We start from the raw sequence: 20,246 nt of genomic DNA, 5'->3' as shown, positions 1-20,246 counted from the left end.
GGAGCCTCTAAAAACCCCAGTTTGGACCAATTCATGGTGGAGGGAGCCTCTAAAAACCCCAGTTTGGACCAATTCATGGTGGAGGGAGCCTCTAAAAACCCCAGTTTGGACCAATTCATGGTGGAGTGAGCCTCTAAACAGCCCAGTTTGGTCAAATTCATGGTGGAGGGAGCCTCTAAACAGCCCAGTTTGGGCAAATTTATGGTGGAGGGAGCCTCTAAAAACCCCAGTTTGGACCAATTCATGGTGGAGGGAGCCTCTAAAAACCCCAGTTAGGCCAAATTCATGGTGGAGGGAGCCTCTAAACAGCCCAGTTAGGCCAATTTCATGGTGGAGGGAGCCTCTAAAAACCCCAGTTTGGACCAATTCATGGTGGAGGGAGCCTCCAAAAACCCCAGTTTGGACCAATTCATGGTGGAAGGAGCCTCTAAAAACCCCAGTTTGGACCAATTCATGGTGGAGGGAGCCTCTAAAAACCCCAGTTAGGCCAAATTCATGGTGGAGGGAGCCTCTAAAAACCCCAGTTAGGCCAAATTCATGGTGGGGGAGCTTCTAAAAACCCCAGTTTGGACCAATTCATGGTGGAGGGAGCCTCTAAAAACCCCAGTTTGGACCAATTCATGGTGGAGTGAGCCTCAAACAGCCCAGTTTGGGCAAATTCATGGTGGAGGGAGCCTCTAAAAACCCCAGTTTTGACCAATTCATGGTGGAGGGAGCCTCTAAAAACCCCAGTTTGGACCAATTCATGGTGGAGGGAGCCTCTAAAAACCCCAGTTTGGACCAATTCATGGTGGAGGGAGCCTCTAAAAACCCCAGTTAGGCCAAATTCATGGTGGAGGGAGCCTCTAAAAACCCCAGTTTGGACCAATTCATGGTGGAGGGAGCCTCTAAAAACCCCAGTTTGGACCAATTCATGGTGGAGCGAGCCTCTAAACAGCCCAGTTTGGACCAATTCATGGTGGAGGGAGCCTCTAAACAGCCCAGTTTGGGCAAATTCATGGTGGAGGGAGCCTCTAAAAACCCCAGTTTGGACCAAATCATGGTGGAGGGAGCCTCTAAAAATCCCAGTTTGGACCAATTCATGGTGGAGGGAGCCTCTAAAAACCCCAGTTAGGCCAAATTCATGGTGGAGGGAGCCTCTAAAAACCCCAGTTAGGCCAAATTCATGGTGGAGGGAGCCTCTAAAAACCCCAGTTTGGACCAATTCATGGTGGAGGGAGCCTCTAAAAACCCCAGTTTGGACCAATTCATGGTGGAGGGAGCCTCTAAAAACCCCAGTTTGGACCAATTCATGGTGGAGGGAGCCTCTAAACAGCCCAGTTTGGGCAAATTCATGGTGGAGGGAGCCTCTAAAAACCCCAGTTTGGACCAATTCATGGTGGAGGGAGCCTCTAAAAACCCCAGTTAGGCCAAATTCATGGTGGAGGGAGCCTCTAAAAACCCCAGTTTGGACCAATTCATGGTGGAGGGAGCCTCTAAAAACCCCAGTTTGGACCAATTCATGGTGGAGGGAGCCTCTAAACAGCCCAGTTTGGACCAATTCATGGTGGAGGGAGCCTCTAAAAATCCCAGTTTGGACCAATTCATGGTGGAGGGAGCCTCTAAACAGCCCAGTTTGGGCAAATTCATGGTGGAGGGAGCCTCTAACCAGCCCAGTTTGGGCAAATTCATGGTGAAGGGAGCCTCTAAAAACCCCAGTTTGGACCAATTCATGGTGGAGGGAGCCTCTAAAAACCCCAGTTTGGACCAATTCATGGTGGAGGGAGCCTCTAAAAACCCCAGTTTGGACCAATTCATGGTGGAGGGAGCCTCTAAAAACCCCAGTTTGTACCAATTCATGGTGGAGGGAGCCTCTAAAAACCCCAGTTAGGCCAAATTCATGGTGGAGGGAGCCTCTAAACAGCCCAGTTTGGACCAATTCATGGTAGAGGGAGCCTCTAACCAGCAGAGTTGTGGGAAATCAGGGTGGAGGGAGACTCTAACCAGCAGAGTTGTGGGAAATCAGGGTGGAGGGAGCCTCTAACCTGCAGAGTTGTGGGAAAGCAGGGTGGTGGGAGCCTCTAACCAGCAGAGTTGGTGGAAATCAGGGTGGAGGGAGCCTCTAACCAGCAGAGTTGGGGGAAATCAGGGTGGAGCAACGCTTATGGTGGATGAGTATGAGGATGCGGAGGAATTGGAGAGGTTGAGCACAGACATGGAGTTTCATGTTGGGGTGCTTTACACAGGTGGGCACAAAAATGAAGGCTCTATCCAGTGGTGGTTCATTTTTATCAAAGTGAGCCGGTCGGCACTCTCAGCTGACAGACGGGTGCGCTTGTCAGTGATGATTCCACCGGCTGCACTGAACACCCTCTCAGATAGGACGCTGGCGGCAGGACAGGACAGCACCTCCAAGGCATATAGGGCAAGTTCCAGCCACAGGTCCAACTTCGACACCCAATACGTGTAGGGCGCAGAGGGGTCGGAGAGGACAGGGCTGTGGTCGGAAAGGTATTCCCGCAACATATACTTCTCACGCCTGGTGACACTAGGACCCTCCGTGGCGGCACTTTGGCAAGGGGGTGCCATCAAGGTGTCCCAGACCTTAGACAGTGTGCCCCTCGTTTGTGTGGACCGGTGAGAACTTGGTCGCCTACTGGAGGAACTGCCCTCCCTGCCGCCAACGTCACATGCTGGAAACATCTCCATCATATTCTGCACCAATTGCTTGTGGCAAGCATTGATGCGATTGGCCCTCCCCTCTACCGGAATAAAAGAGGAGATGTTGTTTTTATACCAGGGGTCAAGGATAGCAAAGATCCAGTACTGGTTGTCCACCATGATTTTGACAATACGCTTGTCGGTTGTAAAGCACCCCAACATGAACTCAGCCATGTCTGCCACAGTGTTAGTTGGCATGACTCCTCTGGCCCCACCGGAAAGTTCAATCTCCATTTCCTCCTCATCGTCCATGTCTACCCATCCGCGCTGCAACAATGGGACGATTCGAAGTTGCCCGGAAGCCTCCTGTATCACCATCACATCATCGGACAACTCTTCTTCCTCCTCCTCCTCCTCCATTAAACGCAGTGAAGCGGACAGATGTGTGGACCTACTCTCCAGCTGTGACGGATCAGATGCTATCCCTGACTCCTCTGTGTGATCTGAGTTATCCCTGATGTCAATCAGGGATTCTCTCAGAACACACAAGAGCGGGATTGTAAGGCTCACCATCGCATCCTCAGAGCTCACCCTCCTTGTGGACTCCTCAAACACCCGTAGGATGTCACAAAGGTCTCTCATCCATGGCCACTCATGGATGAGAAACTGAGGCAGCTGACTTTGTGGCACCCTAGGGTTTTGTAGCTGGTATTCCATCAAAGGTCTCTGCTGCTCAACCACTCTATTCAACATCTGAAACGTTGAGTTCCAGCGTGTGGGGACGTCACACAAAAGCCGGTGTTGTGGCACATGCAGGCGTTGCTGGAGAGTTTTTAAGCTAGCAGCGGCTACTGTCGACTTGCGAAAGTGGGCGCACATGCGCCGCACTTTCACCAGTAGCTCTGGAACATTGGGGTAGCTCTTTAGGAAACGTTGCACCACTAGGTTGAAGACGTGGGCCAGGCATGGAACATGTTGGAGTCCGGCAAGCTCCAGAGCTGCTACCAGGTTCCGGCCGTTATCACAAACGACCATGCCTGGGCCCAGGTGCAGCGGCTCAAACCATATTGCCGTCTCATCGAGGAGGGCATCCCTCACCTCGGAGGCAATGTGCTGTCTGTCCCCCAAGCTGATCAGCTTCAGCACGGCCTGCTGACGTCTACCAACGCCAGTGCTGCAACGTTTCCAACTCGTAGCTGGGGTCAATCTAACAGCGGAGGAGGAGGCGGTGGAGGAGGAGGAGGAGGGGGGTGTTCTTCTCGTGTCCCTGCCAGGAATGTTAGGCGGGGAGACGAGGTACACCGGGCCAGTTTGGGAAGCAGTCCCAGCCTCAACTACATTCACCCAGTGTGCTGTCAGTGAAATGTAGCGTCCCTGTCCGCATGCACTTGTCCACGCGTCGGTGGTCAAGTGGACCTTTGTGCAAAGCGCTTAACTAAGGGCCCGCCTGATGTTGAGTGACACGTGCTGGTGCAAGGCGGGGACGGCACACCGGGAGAAGTAGTGACGGCTAGGGACGGCATAGCGAGGTGCCGCAGTTGCCATCAGGTCCAGGAAGGCGGGAGTTTCAACAAGCCGGAACGCCAACATCTCCTGGGCCAGCAGTTTAGCGATGTTGGCGTTCAAGGCTTGCGCGTGTGGGTGGTTAGTGGTGTATTTCTGCCGCCGCTCCAATGTCTGAGAGATGGTGGGTTGTTGTAAAGAAGCGCCTGATGGTGCCTTTGATGGTGCAGGAGAAGGAGATAAGACAGGAACAGGGGAGGATGAGGAAGAAGTCAACAAAATGGCGGAGGCAGATGAAGTGGTGTCCTGGCTCGTCCTCTGGAGTGCATCGCCAGCACAGTCAGCAGTGGCAGTGGCAGAGGCACAGGCAGTGGCGTGAACGGCAGGCGGCCTTTGTCCTGCCGTTGCTGCCTGCCACTGATTCCAGTGCTTGGATTCCAAATGACGGCGCATTGAAGTGGTGGACAGGTTGCTCTTCTCAGAGCCCCTAATCAATTTCGAGAGGCAAATTGTGCAGACAACACTATATCTGTCCTCGGCGCATTCCTTGAAAAAACTCCACACCTTCGAGAAACGTGCCCTCGGGGTGGGAGTTTTTTGGGGCTGGGTACGAACTGGAACATCTTGGGAGATTCCGGGTGTGGCCTGGCTTCGCCTAAGCTGCTGACCTCTGCCTCTGCCTCTAGCTACCCTTTTTGGTGCTGCACCTGCCTCAACATCCACACTACTTTCCCCGCTTGACATCCCCCCTGTCCAGGTCGGGTCAGTGTCCTCATCATCCACCACTTCCTCTTCCAACTCCTGTCTCATCTCCTCCTCTCGCACAATGCGCAGGTCAACTGGATGCCCTGACGGCAACTGCGTCACATCGTCGTCGATGAGGGTCGGTTGCTGGTCATCCACCACCAAATCGAACGGAGATGGAGGAGACTCTAGTGTTTGAGCATCTGGACACAGATGCTCCTCTGTTAGGTTTGTGGAATCGCGACGTGGAGGGGCAGGTTGAGGGACAATGAAAGGAGCGGAGAACAGCTCTGGGGAGCAGGGACAGTTGGGGTTATTGTTCTGTGAAGCTTGGGAATTTTGGGAGGAAGGAGGACAAGACTGTTGGGTAATAGGAGGAGAGGAGGCAGAGTCTGACTGGCTGCTGGACAATGTGCTGTAAGCGTTATCCGACAGCCATTGCAAGACCTGTTCCTGGTTCTCGGGCCTACTAAGGTTTGTACCCTGCAGTTTAGTTAATGTGGCAAGCAACCCTGGCACTGTGGAGTGGCGCAATGCTTGCTGCCCCACAGCAGTAGGCATGGGACGCCCTGTGGCTTCACTGCTACCTTGCTCCCCAGAACCATTCCCCCGACCTCGCCCACGGCCTCGTCCACGTCCCTTTCCGGGAGCCTTGCGCATTTTGAATTCCCAGTCAGAAACTGGCACTATATGGCAGTAGCAAGAAATGAGGGTATTTGTAACCCCAATATATTCTTGGAATTCCCAGTCAGACAATGGCACTATATGGCAGTAGCAAGAAATGAGGGTATTTGTAACCCCAATATATTCTTTGAATTCCCAGTCAGAAACTGGCACTATATGGCAGTAGCAAGAAATGAGGGTATTTGTAACCCCAATATATTCCTGGAATTCCCAGTCAGACAATGGCACTATATGGCAGTAGCAAGAAATGAGGGTATTTGTAACCCCAATATATTCCTGGAATTCCCAGTTAGACAATGGCACTATATGGCAGTAGCAAGAAATGAGGGTATTTGTAACCCCAATATATTCTTTGAATTCCCAGTCAGACAAAGGCACTATATAGCAGTAGCAAGAAATGAGGGTATTTGTAAACCCAATATATTCTTTGAATTCCCCATCAGAAACTGACACTATATGGCAGTAGCAAGAAATGAGGGTATTTGTAAACCCAATATATTATTGGAATTCCCAGTCAGAAACTGGCACTATATGGCAGTAGCAAGAAATGAGGGTATTTGTAACCCCAATATATTCTTTGAATTCCCAGTCAGACAAAGGCACTATATAGCAGTAGCAAGAAATGAGGGTATTTGTAAACCCAATATATTCTTTGAATTCCCAGTCAGACAAAGGCAATATATAGCAGTAGCAAGAAATGAGGGTATTTGTAAACCCAATATATTCTTTGAATTCCCAGTCAGACAAAGGCACTATATAGCAGTAGCAAGAAATGAGGGTGTTTGTAAACCCAATATATTCTTTGAATTCCCAGTCAGAAACTGGCACTATATGGCAGTAGCAAGAAATGAGGGTATTTGTAAACCCAATATATTATTGGAATTCCCAGTCAGAAACTGGCACTATATGGCAGTAGCAAGAAATGAGGGTATTTGTAACCCCAATATATTCTTTGAATTCCCAGTCAGACAAAGGCACTATATAGCAGTAGCAAGAAATGAGGGTATTTGTAAACCCAATATATTCTTTGCATTCCCAGTCAGAAACTGGCACTATATGGCAGTAGCAAGAAATGAGGGTATTTGTAACCCCAATATATACTTGGAATTCCCAGTCAGACAATGGCACTATATGGCAGTAGCAAGAAATGAGGGTATTTGTAACCCCAATATATTCTTTGAATTCCCAGTCAGAAACTGGCACTATATGGCAGTAGCAAGAAATGAGGGTATTTGTAAACCCAATATATTCCTGGAATTCCCAGTCAGACAATGGCACTATATGGCAGTAGCAAGAAATGAGGGTATTTGTAACCCCAATATATTCCTGGAATTCCCAGTCAGACAATGGAACTATATGGCAGTAGCAAGAAATGAGGGTATTTGTAACCCCAATATATTCTTTGAATTCCCAGTCAGACAATGGCACTATATGGCAGTAGCAAGAAATGAGGGTATTTGTAACCCCAATATATTCTTTGAATTCCCAGTCAGACAAAGGCACTATATAGCAGTAGCAAGAAATGAGGGTATTTGTAAAACCAATATATTCTTGGAATTCCCAGTCAGAAACTGGCACTATATGGCAGTAGCAAGAAATGAGGGTATTTGTAAACCCAATATATTATTGGAATTCCCAGTCAGAAACTGGCACTATATGGCAGTAGCAAGAAATGAGGGTATTTGTAAACCCAATATATTCCTGGAATTCCCAGTCAGACAATGGCACTATATGGCAGTAGCAAGAAATGAGAGTATTTGTAACCCCAATATATTCTTTGAATTCCCAGTCAGACAATGGCACTATATGGCAGTAGCAAGAAATGAGGGTATTTTTAAACCCAATATATTATTGGAATTCCCAGTCAGACAAAGGCACTATATAGCAGTAGCAAGAAATGAGGGTATTTGTAAACCCAATATATTATTGGAATTCCCAGTCAGACAATGGCACTATATAGCAGTAGCAAGAAATGAGGGTATTTGTAAACCCAATATATTCTTGGAATTCCCAGTCAGACAATGGCACTATATGGCAGTAGCAAGAAATGAGGGTATTTGTAAACCCAATATATTCTTGGAATTCCCAGTCAGACAATGGCACTATATGGCAGTAGCAAGAAATGAGGGTATTTGTAACCCCAACATATTCTTTGAATTCCCAGTCAGACAATGGCACTATATGGCAGTAGCAAAAATAGTGGGTGTATATAGCCCCAATTCTATTGCTAGGGGACTTGCAGGGTATTTCTGGGGTGAAGGTGGGGGGGGCACACCGTTGGAACGGGGATTTGTGGTGTATATATAGGGTATACGGGAATACACTGTCAGTGTATTCCATTCAGGATCCTGGGAAAGCTGGGTTGCGGCGATTGAGCCCGTCAGTGCCACGTTACACTGACAAGCTTCTCCCTGGAATTGAAGTTATATGTAAGCCCAATATATTCTTTGAATTCCCAGTCAGACAATGGCACTATATGGCAGTAGCAAAAATAGTGGGTGTATATAGCCCCAATTCTATTGCTAGGGGACTTGCAGGGTATTTCTGGGGTGAAGGTGGGGGGGCACACCGTTGGAACGGGGATTTGGGGTGTATATATGGGGTATACGGGAATACACTGTCAGTGTATTCCATTCAGGATCCTGGGAAAGCTGGGTTGCGGCGATTGAGCCCGTCAGTGCCACGTTACACTGACAAGCTTCTCCCTGGAATTTAGCTATTATAAGAGCTATTGGTTGTCTTCTCCTTCCTATCCTAGCCTGTCCCTGCCTACCCAGAATCTAAGCCCTAGCTAACTGGACGGAAACTTCCGTCCCCGGTGAATTGCAAGCTCAGAATGACGCGAACCTGGGCGGCGCTGTTCTTTTAAATTAGAGGTCACATGTTTTCGGCAGCCAATGGGTTTTGCCTACTGTTTTCAACGTCACCGGTGTCGTAGTTCCTGTCCCACCTCCCCTGCGCTGTTATTGGAGCAAAAAAGGCGCCAGGGAAGGTGGGAGGGGAATCGAGTAATGGCGCACTTTACCACGCGGTGTTCGATTCGATTCAAACATGCCGAACAGCCTAATATCCGATCGAACATGAGTTCGATAGAACACTGTTCGCTCATCTCTAGTGTAAAACAAACAAAAAAACAAACAGTTACATTTCTTGTAAATCTGGAAAATCGCTGTTACACTTGTAAGCCTTGTAACGTCCAAAATAAATTAAAATACAATCAAAAGATGATGCTGATATAAAGCAGAGATATGGGAGCAGTGCTGCACCTCCCATGAGGCGACCTGAAGCGAGCGCTTCAGGCGGCACTATGCCAGGGCCTCAGGGAGGGTGGCATTTTTGCTTCCCTAAGCCAGTCCAGGACAAGGTGTCCTGGACTGGCTTAGCATGGAGCGGTGGTTTGGGGAGGCCACTGGAGCAGCGCTGCTCCAGCAGCCTCCCCGCACGCTCAGGCAGAGCGCAGGCAGTCTCCGGGCCTGCTCTCTGCCGGCGAACGGCGCTAAGCCCCGCCCCCTTTCGATGTGCCACGCCCCCGCTCCGCCCCCTCCTCCCGGCGGGGGGGGGGCGGCTTTCTGTACTTCGCTCGGGCGGCGAAAGGAGCAGGTTCACCCCTGTATGGGAGATAATATTTATTACTGTATTTGGGTGGTATAACTATCTGCCTGAAAAGCAGAGAATTTCACATTTTGAAAATTGCAATTTTTTCCAAATTTCCATCAAATTTCCTATTTTTTTAATAAGTAAATACAAAAATATTGATTAGTGTTTACCACTAACATGAAGTATAATGTGTTACGAGAAAACAGTCTCAAAATCACTTGTGTAAGTTAAAGCGTCTCAAAGTTATTGCCATTTAAAGTGACACATGTCAATTTTGAAAAAATAGGCCTGGTCCTTAACATACTTTTGGGCTGTGTCCTTAAGGGGTTAAATGACACTTTTTGTCTGCCCCAGCCTTCACTAATGGGAGATAATGAACTTGCATATTGTTTATACAGTCACCCCAATACTTTACAGAGTAAAGGTTGGATTTGTTTCTTTATCCTACCTTATCTACTATGTAGCATGCAGTAAAGTTCCTTGGCTCCCCCTAGTGGTGACTGCAAATGTTTATATTTTATACTGTGGTTTGGCAGGGAGTAGGGAGGGTATGGTCTAAAACTACATGTGCCAGACCACAGTATAAAATATAAACATTTGTGCCAATTTGCACTACATTTTGGAGGATTTTACACCAAGGCTGAGCTGAAACCAATAGTATTTTTACCCCATTGTATCTATGTGTATATGGGTAGCTCTTCTCCTTTGTAAATGTGATGGTGTTTCTGTGTTTCAGCTTTGCTTTGCCTATAAAGGATTTCTTTACAATGGAATTGCTCTATTATTTTATTATGAAGACAGCAGCAATCTAGGAGTTGTCAGAGCCGCAAGCTTTATTTTCGACTATAATTTTGCCCAGGGGAACAGGTATGATTCTCTAGTTAAATAGAAATAATGTCTAATTATAGAGCCCATGCTGCTGACATTATTGTTTACATGGGTGCTGCTATGGCTATAATGAAGGAATATAGAGTTCCTTAATATAACGTTTGATGTTGCGCCAAGTTACAGCCTTACTCTTATGCAACAACTGTTGATTTGTCTTGAGAATTTCATCCTAGTCATGAACACATAGGGGCATAATTTGAGGTGCAGAAGGTGAATATGCAGCAACCCAGCGGAGGAGAACAGAGAGTGTGGAATGAGACGACACGGGCTGTGCCACCTACTAGGCCTGCAACGGTGCTCACACACTCCGATTCCTCCATAAGGCTGTGCAGACAAGAGGGGTCCTGCAGAACTACATGTTGGATGCAGTAGAGTCCTTGTTTTCCCCCGGGCGCTCCTTGTTGGAGAGGGGACCTCTCGATACTGAGCCGGTGTGGATGTTGTTCAGGAGTTGCCCTGATGGTGAGGCAGGCAATGGCTCAGGAGTCCAGGGTTGCAGGGTAAACCAAATAACTTTTATTGAACAATGCCAACAGATACTCCAGCAGCTTTGCAAGATGAATACAGCAAACAGATCAATAAGAAATGTCCACGACTTCAGAGTTTAGCCAAGGCAATATAGACACTGTAGTACTTGACATACTTTTCTCCTCACCTCTTCTCGTACCACTCCCTAATTTAGCTAGGGGATGAAGCGGGGCTAAGAGTCCTGATCGGGAAACCGGGTTACTGGAAGGCAGGCCCATATTCAACACTCTTGTCGAGTACCTCTGTAACGCCTATTGGCACGGACACAGATGTCTCTCGGGAGCGCCCAAAGTTTTCTCACTAACTCCCAGACAGTCTCCGGAATAAAATGGCTTCACTCCTAGAACCTGGGCTGAAGACTGAAGGGACTCAGCTGAATTCTATCACTGTTTCTCACAGAAGGATATATTCAGATGACTGATGCTGGAACTCTATTCTATGCAATTAGAACTGATCTGGGCTGGACTAACCTTGGCATCAGCTACCAGAGTATATAAACCCTTTCCTAGAACCCCGCCCAGTGGCCTGTGATTAGTCATGAGATAGTGCAGCATTTATCAAATTGTACTGAAGTGCATATTACACAGTAAAATGGCAGACATATTGCATTTATCATAGACATATATAAGACTAGACAAACAGGACAACCCCGGGGTACATGTAACAAACACAAAACATATAGCAACTCACTCTGGGATGCTGCACAGCTGCATCCGGGCTCAGGGGCCTTAGCATTGGCAGTACTTTTTAAAGTACGACCCTGCCCATAGTATCTATAAGGCGCACTCTCACACTCCAAAGGTCCCACTGCCACATAAATCATATCACTCTTCTAAATGACTTGATGTAGGCATGGGGCCCTTTTACAAATTTTGCAATGAGGCCCAAGAGCTTCAAGTTACGCCTTGTGAACACAAGTACTGTTACTAGTTTAGTTATATTGTGTTTGTCTATAAATCTGGTTAATTCCAAAAGGTTTGCTTACTTTTTCATGAAACTGTATATTCCTGTTTCCTTAGTGATGGTTTTATAAGATCTGTAATATTTTTATAGATAATCTAACATCTCTTATTTCTCAGCTGGACATACACCTGTATAGATTTGTTACAACTTGTTAAAACCAAGTTCTCGGGCAGAGATTTCAATGTGGCGTATATCTACCTACAGTCAAGCCAAGACTATTATATAGACGTTGTGTACATTGGGCAGACCGTGACTACAGATAACCTAAATGGTAAGTGATTGTAGAAGTCATGTACAAAAATGTTTGTCCAAATATTGAACATAAATCTCATAAAGGGGTTTCCGGGCACAGGCCTTAGTCAAAAATCAGCAGGCATTAACATGAATGGCCACCTTGCAATACTCTGTTTCCCCTGCAGTGGGCATTGCTGAGACATTGCTTAGGATGGTGTCCTTTGGATGGAAGCTCCTTTCTGTACTGTCTCTTATATTGGGGTTGTCTGACAACTTGTGTGAGAATTTATTTGCTTCTGGTCTGTTGGACGACCAGAAAACAGATCCAGCAGGACCCCATTCATTATAATGGAGTCCATCAAGGCTTCCTCTTTTTTTTAACTGAAACTTCCGGATTAAAAAGTTGGCTATGCCAGATGAAAAAGTGAGCAGCATGGTCGTTCGGTGGTTAGCACATCTATTGCCTCAACATCACGGAGTTGAATGTTCTCTCCATGTTTCCTCCAACATACTAAAAAACATACTGATAGTATTTTTGTAAATAAAACTATATAGATTTTGTATCCCTGGAATCGTACCAAAACATAGAATACAGATGACATGTCATTTTCGCTGCACAACGAGTGCAGTAATAACAATGCCCGTCAGAAATTTGCACAAATGCACTTTTTTTCCCAATTCCACTCCATTCGGAATTTTTTTCCAGCTTCCCAGTACATTGTACAGAATAACAAGTGGTACCAATATGAGGAACAATTTGCTCCCAAAACATTAAACCCCCATATGGCTCTGCTAACAGAAAAATAAAGACGTTATGGGGTTTGGAAGGCGTGGAGAGAAAAATGTATATCGAAAATCAAAACATGCCCCCAGTGGGAAGGGGTTAATTATTAGGCTGAGGTTCCACATTGTAGAAGAGCAGCTTTTCTTGGTTGTGGATTTTGCAGTGGTTCATAGATTTTTGATAACTGTTTGATAAGTTTTGATAGATCATCATCAGCCATATTTTAGTCTTAGGATATGGACTAATTTTTGCTATTGTTCTATATCGCAGTTAATAGGAGGAGACCGGCTTTATCAGACCTTGGACTCTTTATACAAGATGTCAGCGTGACCCAATCTGTTACTGCATCTAAAGAACTCTTCACCATTACCATAACCCCATATAATTGTGGATATAATTTCCCACTTATTGGGGCTGGATTTTCAGAGGTAGGTGATGGGGTATATAGTAAGTAATATATAAAAACTACCAAAAATTAAACAGGACCTTTTAAAGCACGTGTGAGATCTACAAATGTGAATAATAAGTCCGGGCCCCATATGGTGTAAATGCCGTTGTTTGTCACTGCTAGCGAATCCCATCCACACATTGCCAAAAAATATGTGCAGCGTAAATGCTGCTATTTCCAAAACTGAAATTCTGATGTTATCTAAGGAGTCTCTTTGTGTTAGCCCCCCCCATTGTCATGATGATATGGGGTGCTATTGAAGTCCCCCACGCCACCATAATAAGTAAACCTACTCACTTTGGTAAAGTATAATACATACAATATAAACATAATGAAATGTACTTTGTTAGGAATCCTTCCCCTTAGACTAGGGCTCCACGTTGCGGAAACGCAGCTTTTTTGTAACAGAATTTGTTGCGGTTTTTTGAGCCAAAGCCAAGAATGGCTACAAAAAGAATGGCAAATATATAGGAAGTTCTTATACTTCTACCTTCTGCTCATTACACTTCTGGCATTGGCTCAAAAACCCCAGCCAAAATCTGGAGCAACGTGTGTTTCCGCAACGTGGGGCTTTAGCTTTAGGGTAAGTTTGCAGGGGGGTTTTTGGTCAGGATTTTGAGGCCGTATCCGCCTCAAAAACCCTGACCAAAAAAACAGCTTCCATTGAAATCAATTCATTCAATGAGTCCTAATCCGGAGCGGAGTGCGCAAGTAGCGGCTACCCGTTTTTTTGGTCCGGAAACTGAGTCAGCCTCCGCCTCAGTTTCCGGACCAAAAAAACCCCATGTGCACTCAGCCTGAAGCTGGGGTCACACAGGACATATTTGCAGTTGATTAGAATTAGAGGTGTAACTTGAAGCTTTTAGGCCCCAGGTATAAAATCTCTAATGGGGCACCAACTTACCATGTGCTATCTGCAGTTTTGATACTGTAGAGATGATGTGGGCGCCCTTAGGGTAATTTCACACGGAGATTTTTGGATCGGAACTTGAGGCGGCCTCCTATCCAAAAGCCGGGTAGCCTGCGACTGAAAGCCGATGCACTGCACCGACATCATGCCACGCACTCATGTGACGGGCTCGTTGTCACGAAAACCACAGACTTGAACAGCAGAGAGCCCAGTGCAAGTGTGAACCTAGCCATAGGCTGCTATTGTTTGTCTGGAACAAATGTTTGTGGATCGTTCATACAGGCAACTGATCCGAACACACAAACAACAATGAATGTTCCTACAAATGTTGGACTAACCCAAACACTTGATCTTTCCCAGATGAAACTCTGAAAATATGAAGGAAGTGACACAAAGGGACTGATATCAAAAGTTTTATCAAAAAGTTTTATCAAAAACATTTTGTTAAATAAGTTATTAATAATAATAATAATAATAATAATAATAATAATAATAATAATAATAATAATACATTTTAAAATACTTTTGTATTACAGAGTTTGTATGGTTAATTTTTGTATGCTTTTTCCTTTTTTTTTTTTTTTTTTTTTTACGTGGGGTAATATGACGCACACATATATACATATAATGAAAATCTATGCCAGTTTCTAACTGATGTAGATTTCTATTCCGTCATTGGGACATGTGGCTGATTTATGAAGAGGTCAGAGTCATTTCATAAATCGCTTGTTCCCTACACCAGTTGGTGCCTGTATTAAGAGTGACTTATGATGCAGCAGTCTTAATAAATCTGCCCCATTGAGTTACTAGGGCTCCTTAGTACAATGCTATCAATTCTCTATCTGCCACTATACAGCCACATATGCAAAGACTTTGCATGAAGCCATATACGATAAGCCAGAGGCATATGTTGAAGTTCCTGGGTCCCAATGCAAATTTTGGAATATGGCCCTTCCCTACCTTCTTCCATATAGAGCAGTGGTGGCAGAGGGACCTTTTGGGCCCCCTCAAGGTCCATAGCTCGGTAGTTAATGCTACTTCTGCATCACTTTTAGTTACGACCCTACTTGATGTATATCAATTATAATGGCCATTAATATCTGAATGGCTGGGGCCCATCACTGATAATAATGCCTATTGTTTCTTGTTTTGTGATTATTATTATCATATATTTTATAGAACATCCTGAACAGCTCAGACTCAGCGATCTATACCACCTCATCCTGGACACAAAATGCATTGATCCAGATAAATCGGACCCAGGCAGCGTCCCCTCCCGTTGGAGGAACATTCAGTATTCAAGCTTATGGAAGAAACTTAAGTGGTATGGTTGGATATAACTTCCTATGTCTATAGTTGAAGAGATTTATTTGGGGTGAACCTTGTCTATCTGTTGTCTGGGATAAACTATAGAAAGGCACCCACCCCTCCAAAAAAAAGATACCCAACCCCATGTTTGGTTGCTTGATTGGGCCCCTCTAATTAGGACCCCCCCCCATTGGCAGATCAAATAATCTTCTATTTTTTTTTGTTCCCCACACAATATACAGCTTACTTTTTTTGGCCCTCCACACAGTACATGACTCCATTTTGTAGCCCACCAAATGGAATATAACTCCCTTTATTTTACCCTATAGTATATGAACCCGATTTTATGCCACCCCCACAGTATATGACCTTTTTCTTCTTCCTTCCCCCCACAGTATATGATCCCCTTTTTTTTTCCCTTACACAGTATATGACCTCTTTTTATGGCCTCCAAACAGTATATGATCCCTTTCCCCCCCTACATAGTATATGATCCCTTTTTATGGCCCCCACACAGTTTATGACCCCTTTTCATGGCCTTCTAACAGTATATGTCCCCCTTTTTTTACCTACCCCCACACAGCATATGACTTTCCCTTTTATACTCCCCCCAAAACAGTATATGATCCTTTTTTGTGGTCTACATGTAGTATTTTTACTCCCCCCACATAGTATATGATCCCCCAGTATAGGTTAGGCTACCACCTATTGTATTATTGTGATAGATAATGGCCACACTCCTGTTCAGACCACCATCTGCTACCACCTCTAGTGCACACTGTAGCCAATCTTGAAGAACACCGGAACGCTAGACATAGTATCCTGGCGTTCTTCAGCATTGTGGCGTAAGTGTGGCCCTGCTGTCACGACCTGAAGACTTGTATAAAACTTGTGTGTTTTTCTGGTGGGGTTTGGTCGGGGTTTTGATCCAATGGACTGGGGTCTTCTGGTGGTTTCCTTACCATTGGGCCATCTGTTTTGGCATTGAGTATCGGCTTTCAGAATTTACTTGAGGTTTTTTGGATACATCCTCAGGTGTTGGTTGTTACCATTATCCTATGGGACAATTCTGGGACCTTTATTAGGATAACAGCTCTGTTCCCTGTGTAGTGGCCATGGCAGGTTAGATCGGATCCCGATCAATGATCGAGTAAATTTCACGATCGGGTTCCAATCCCACCTAAAATAGATCGGGAACGGAATTCCGATACCGATCTCTCAACTTACCTGCACAGATCTGCTGCCACTGTCACTCCCCATTCTTCTCGGTCCAGTTCTCTCTCATTTACAGGTCTACAGAGCACAGTGCACACCCCTGCCTCCCAGGTTAGTGTTACAGACCTAGGAAGAAGGCGGGGCTTGTGGCTTAGTAGAGTGTGGGCGGGTACTGGGAGGGGAGACCTGAGTGATGCACTCATGTCTCCCCGCCCTGTACCCGCCCACACTCTCCTAAACCACAACAATCCCCGCCTACTCCCAGCATCTCTAACACTAGCCTAGGGAGGTGGGGGCATGCGCGGCGTTCTGAAGGCATGTGAATGAGAGAGAGCGGGACCGAGAAGAACGGGGAGCGACAGCGGCAGCGAACTGTGCAGGTAAGTGGACACCAGGGGGAACTAAGTAGCCAGAGGATTTTTTTTTTAATCACTACACAGTGTGGAGTCTAAAAATTAAAGCTTTCAATTTTCGTACTCCATGCTGTGTAGGGAATAGGACCGTTTTTTAAAATCCGATCTTCGATTATTAAAAAAATCCCATTGACTTGCAATTAGGATTGGAATTGGGATCGGGTTCGAATGGAAAATGATTGGAAATCGGATTTTAAAAACGATCCTGAAATCTCAAGATCGGCTCAACCCCATCTGCTCCCATTCAGTTGGATTGGTCATCAATAACTTTAGCCCAAAAAAGCCCTTTAATAAGCGTCTATCACCATTATATCAACCCAGAGGAGCAGATAGATTAGTTATCTTATCACCTGAATCAAAGGATGGTTTTCCCCTTGTGAGATGTTTTTGTCACTGTGTAAATGAGCTCATTGCTCCAAAGAACTTATTTACACATTGACAAAAAAAAAAGCAATATCTTGCCAACAAAGGCAACAAATTTAGGGGAAAGCATTGTTTGTTCTGGTTGACCCTAACCTATCTTTCTGAATGGCTGGGTTGATATTCTGGGTTTTGATGGCACACTCCCTTCAACTTGCATAGATGTAGATGATGGGTGTAACTGACAGGGGTAATTGATGGACCTCTTGTGGTCACTCAGATTGCACTCCTTAAGGCCAGTCATGGCAACTGGTAAGACCAACGTTATCCTGATAATATTTTCTATCAGTCAATAATCATTTTCCTTTTGTTGTCCTACAGATCTCCGTGTAGACATCTCTGACAATGATCTGAAATATGCGTTACAGAGTATTCCAGAGATGGGCCAAATTTCCATGGTTACAAGTTTTGGGACATGTAGAGGACACACATGGCAAATAAAGTTCTTAACAGCAACAGGATACCAGCCGCTGTTACAGGTATACAGGTTTTTCATATATTCATATTTGGAGCTCACCTGACAATATCAAAAGGCATGAAAATCTGCTTGATCAGAAGTCTAAGTACTGTATATAGTGATATCTGCAATGCATTTTAGGTACAATGCAATAGAACTGATGTTATCATGTGGCACATTGTATCGGTCTTACAACATAAGTCTATAAGTATATCTACTGTATAGTCTCATATTGACTTTTCCTTATCTAAGACAAATGATTCATCTTCCTGTTCTAGCCATGTATCTATTGACCATGGTTAAAATAGAGGGGCCCGGTGGCACCCCTGACTAGAATTGAATGCATATGACCTTACAGAACCTTCTAGCTACGCCCTTGACTACTACACAGGGCTGTGGACTTAGAGTCATAGAATCTAAGTCAGGAGCGATATTGAGCAGAGCCAGAAAAAAGTTACCACCTCTGGTGTTTTCTGCTTCAAAATCTGATATAAAATTAAGGCCCCAAGTAGCAAAGGGCAGCAAAAAAAAAAATAAAACTGGGGAAAAAAAAACACGGCAAAAATGCATTGCACCTTTTTTCTGCTGCAGATTTTTTTTCAGCAATATCTGGATAGGATTTTCCAGAATTCCATTCACTTTGCAGGTAGTGTAAAACGCAGAGTATTTTGCTGTAGCAACATGGGACTCCAGCCAAAAAATGACCAATTCTTCCACACTTTGTTTTCAGTACTTCTTTTTTCGGTTCACTGAAAAAGTGTTCTGCCTAGGGTTGAGCCGATCTTGAGATTTCAGGATCGATTTCAAAATCCAATTTCCAATCATTTTCCAGCCGATCCCGATCGTGAAATGTGCACTATCTTTTCCGATCCCGATCCTCAAACCCAGTCAATGCTTCTCTATGGAAAAAGTCACTTGAGTGTTGAGCCGATGTTGAAATAATCTCTGACCTCAATGCTGCTGGAAAAGATTGGGTCAGAATTCCGATCGCGATCGTTAAATTTACTCGATCGCCGATGGGAATCCGATCTTATCCGATCCCGATCGCTCAACCCTAGTTCTGTTCTATCGCTATTGAATCTTCACTGAAGTTCACCTTGTGGCTAAATGCAGAGCAACCCCATACATGCAAATTGTCAGAAAGAGCCCTGATTTTTCTGCTACAGTTTCCACAGGCAATACACTCATCAGATTTTTCCAATAAAGGCTTCACAGCCCGGAGGGGATTTGCAGTAACTTCTTCAGCTCTTGTAATTAGTTCAGTTAATTGAAGGCTGGTGAAGTTGCGCCTATCATAATGATGTTAGGCCAGGTTCACATGCCTCAAGTTCCGTTTCAAAATACGGGTAGCTGCAACTGTATGCCAGTGCAGTGCACTGGCATACAGTTGTGAACGCCACTCTGGATTAGGCCTAAATGAATGGGCCTAGTCGGGAGTTTCTTCAGGCGGAGTCGCCTCGCGACTCCGCCTGAAAGAATGAGCTTGTCCGTTCTTTTTTCCGGGAGCCGAACGCTTCTGGAAAAGAGAACTGACCAGCTCCCATTGATTTGAATGGGAGTCGTATTTTTGGTCAGGAGTTTGAGGCAAATACTGCCTCAAAATCCCGACCAAAATACCCCGTGTGAACTCAGCCTTACAGTGTGACCATATTGACAATGCAGAAAAGTAGCTACATATAGGTTAATGACATATACAGCTCTGCTAGGAATATTTGAGTATGGTCTCTATTTTCAATGCTGATCATACTCAAATAAACTACAGTAGTTCCTAAATAGCAATAGGCCTACTTTGATGTTTTTACCTTTGTATCAAAATAGTAGATTGCTTTTGTACTATTAATGGTTAGATGTGGAAGACAGAGGTAAATGAGAACTGAGGCTGTAGTCAGTTCCTTGGTGTCTACAGTCTGATAGAATAGGAATAAGCATCTTATAGATCAGTGCTGTGCAATGTCCTATTGCAGCCAGAGCCGTGGGGGAGAGCTCCTGCTGCCGCCAGTTGCCTTACAGACAGAGTGAGGTTTGTGAGAAGAAGTTTTGTCTTATATATCTCAAAGTAATACTCATTTATTTCAAGTAACTGTCCTTAAATATTGATCAGATGGTATAAAATGTCTGTATCTAAGTGTAAGCCATGTGTTTTATTCAGATAAACAGTTCCAAGGTAACCGGTGTAAATGCTGCAGTGACTGCGGTAAAATACACTAATGGCGGCCTGTTTCGTCAGCACCTGCTTGGAGATTTGGTGAGAACACCCAACAAAAAGCCACAGGTATAACATTTATTTTATTTACTTCATCACTAATACTTATAAAGCTGTTGATGTAAAAGAATTGAACAGATGAAAAATAAAATCCAGTGGACCCGCCTCACCTAACAGAACAGGGTTTTAAGAACCCGACTTATCAGACGTACATTCATATCATGTGGATGGTGTGAAAGCTCATTATTCTTTGTGCAATCAAAGGTTTTGCAACATTTTTATTCACTTTGTATTTCATTTCTCTACT

General features: G+C 45.0%; 1 protein-coding gene across 1 annotated transcript in view; it reads left to right on the top strand.

The window, feature by feature from the left end:
* LOC142200097 (fibrocystin-L-like) overlaps positions 1-20,246 on the top strand; it is a 169,166-nt gene that overhangs the window by 64,369 nt on the left and 84,551 nt on the right. Inside the window, exons 21-26 of the mRNA XM_075270161.1 lie at positions 9,905-10,035; positions 11,664-11,818; positions 12,836-12,993; positions 15,103-15,247; positions 17,601-17,758; positions 19,886-20,008. Coding sequence (XP_075126262.1) covers positions 9,905-10,035; positions 11,664-11,818; positions 12,836-12,993; positions 15,103-15,247; positions 17,601-17,758; positions 19,886-20,008 — 870 coding nt within the window. The remainder of the gene's footprint in view (positions 1-9,904; positions 10,036-11,663; positions 11,819-12,835; positions 12,994-15,102; positions 15,248-17,600; positions 17,759-19,885; positions 20,009-20,246) is intronic.

Source organism: Leptodactylus fuscus, chromosome 4, assembly GCF_031893055.1.
Source record: "Leptodactylus fuscus isolate aLepFus1 chromosome 4, aLepFus1.hap2, whole genome shotgun sequence".
Taxonomy (NCBI): Eukaryota; Metazoa; Chordata; class Amphibia; order Anura; family Leptodactylidae; genus Leptodactylus; species Leptodactylus fuscus.
This window is presented reverse-complemented; position numbering and strand designations above follow the sequence as displayed.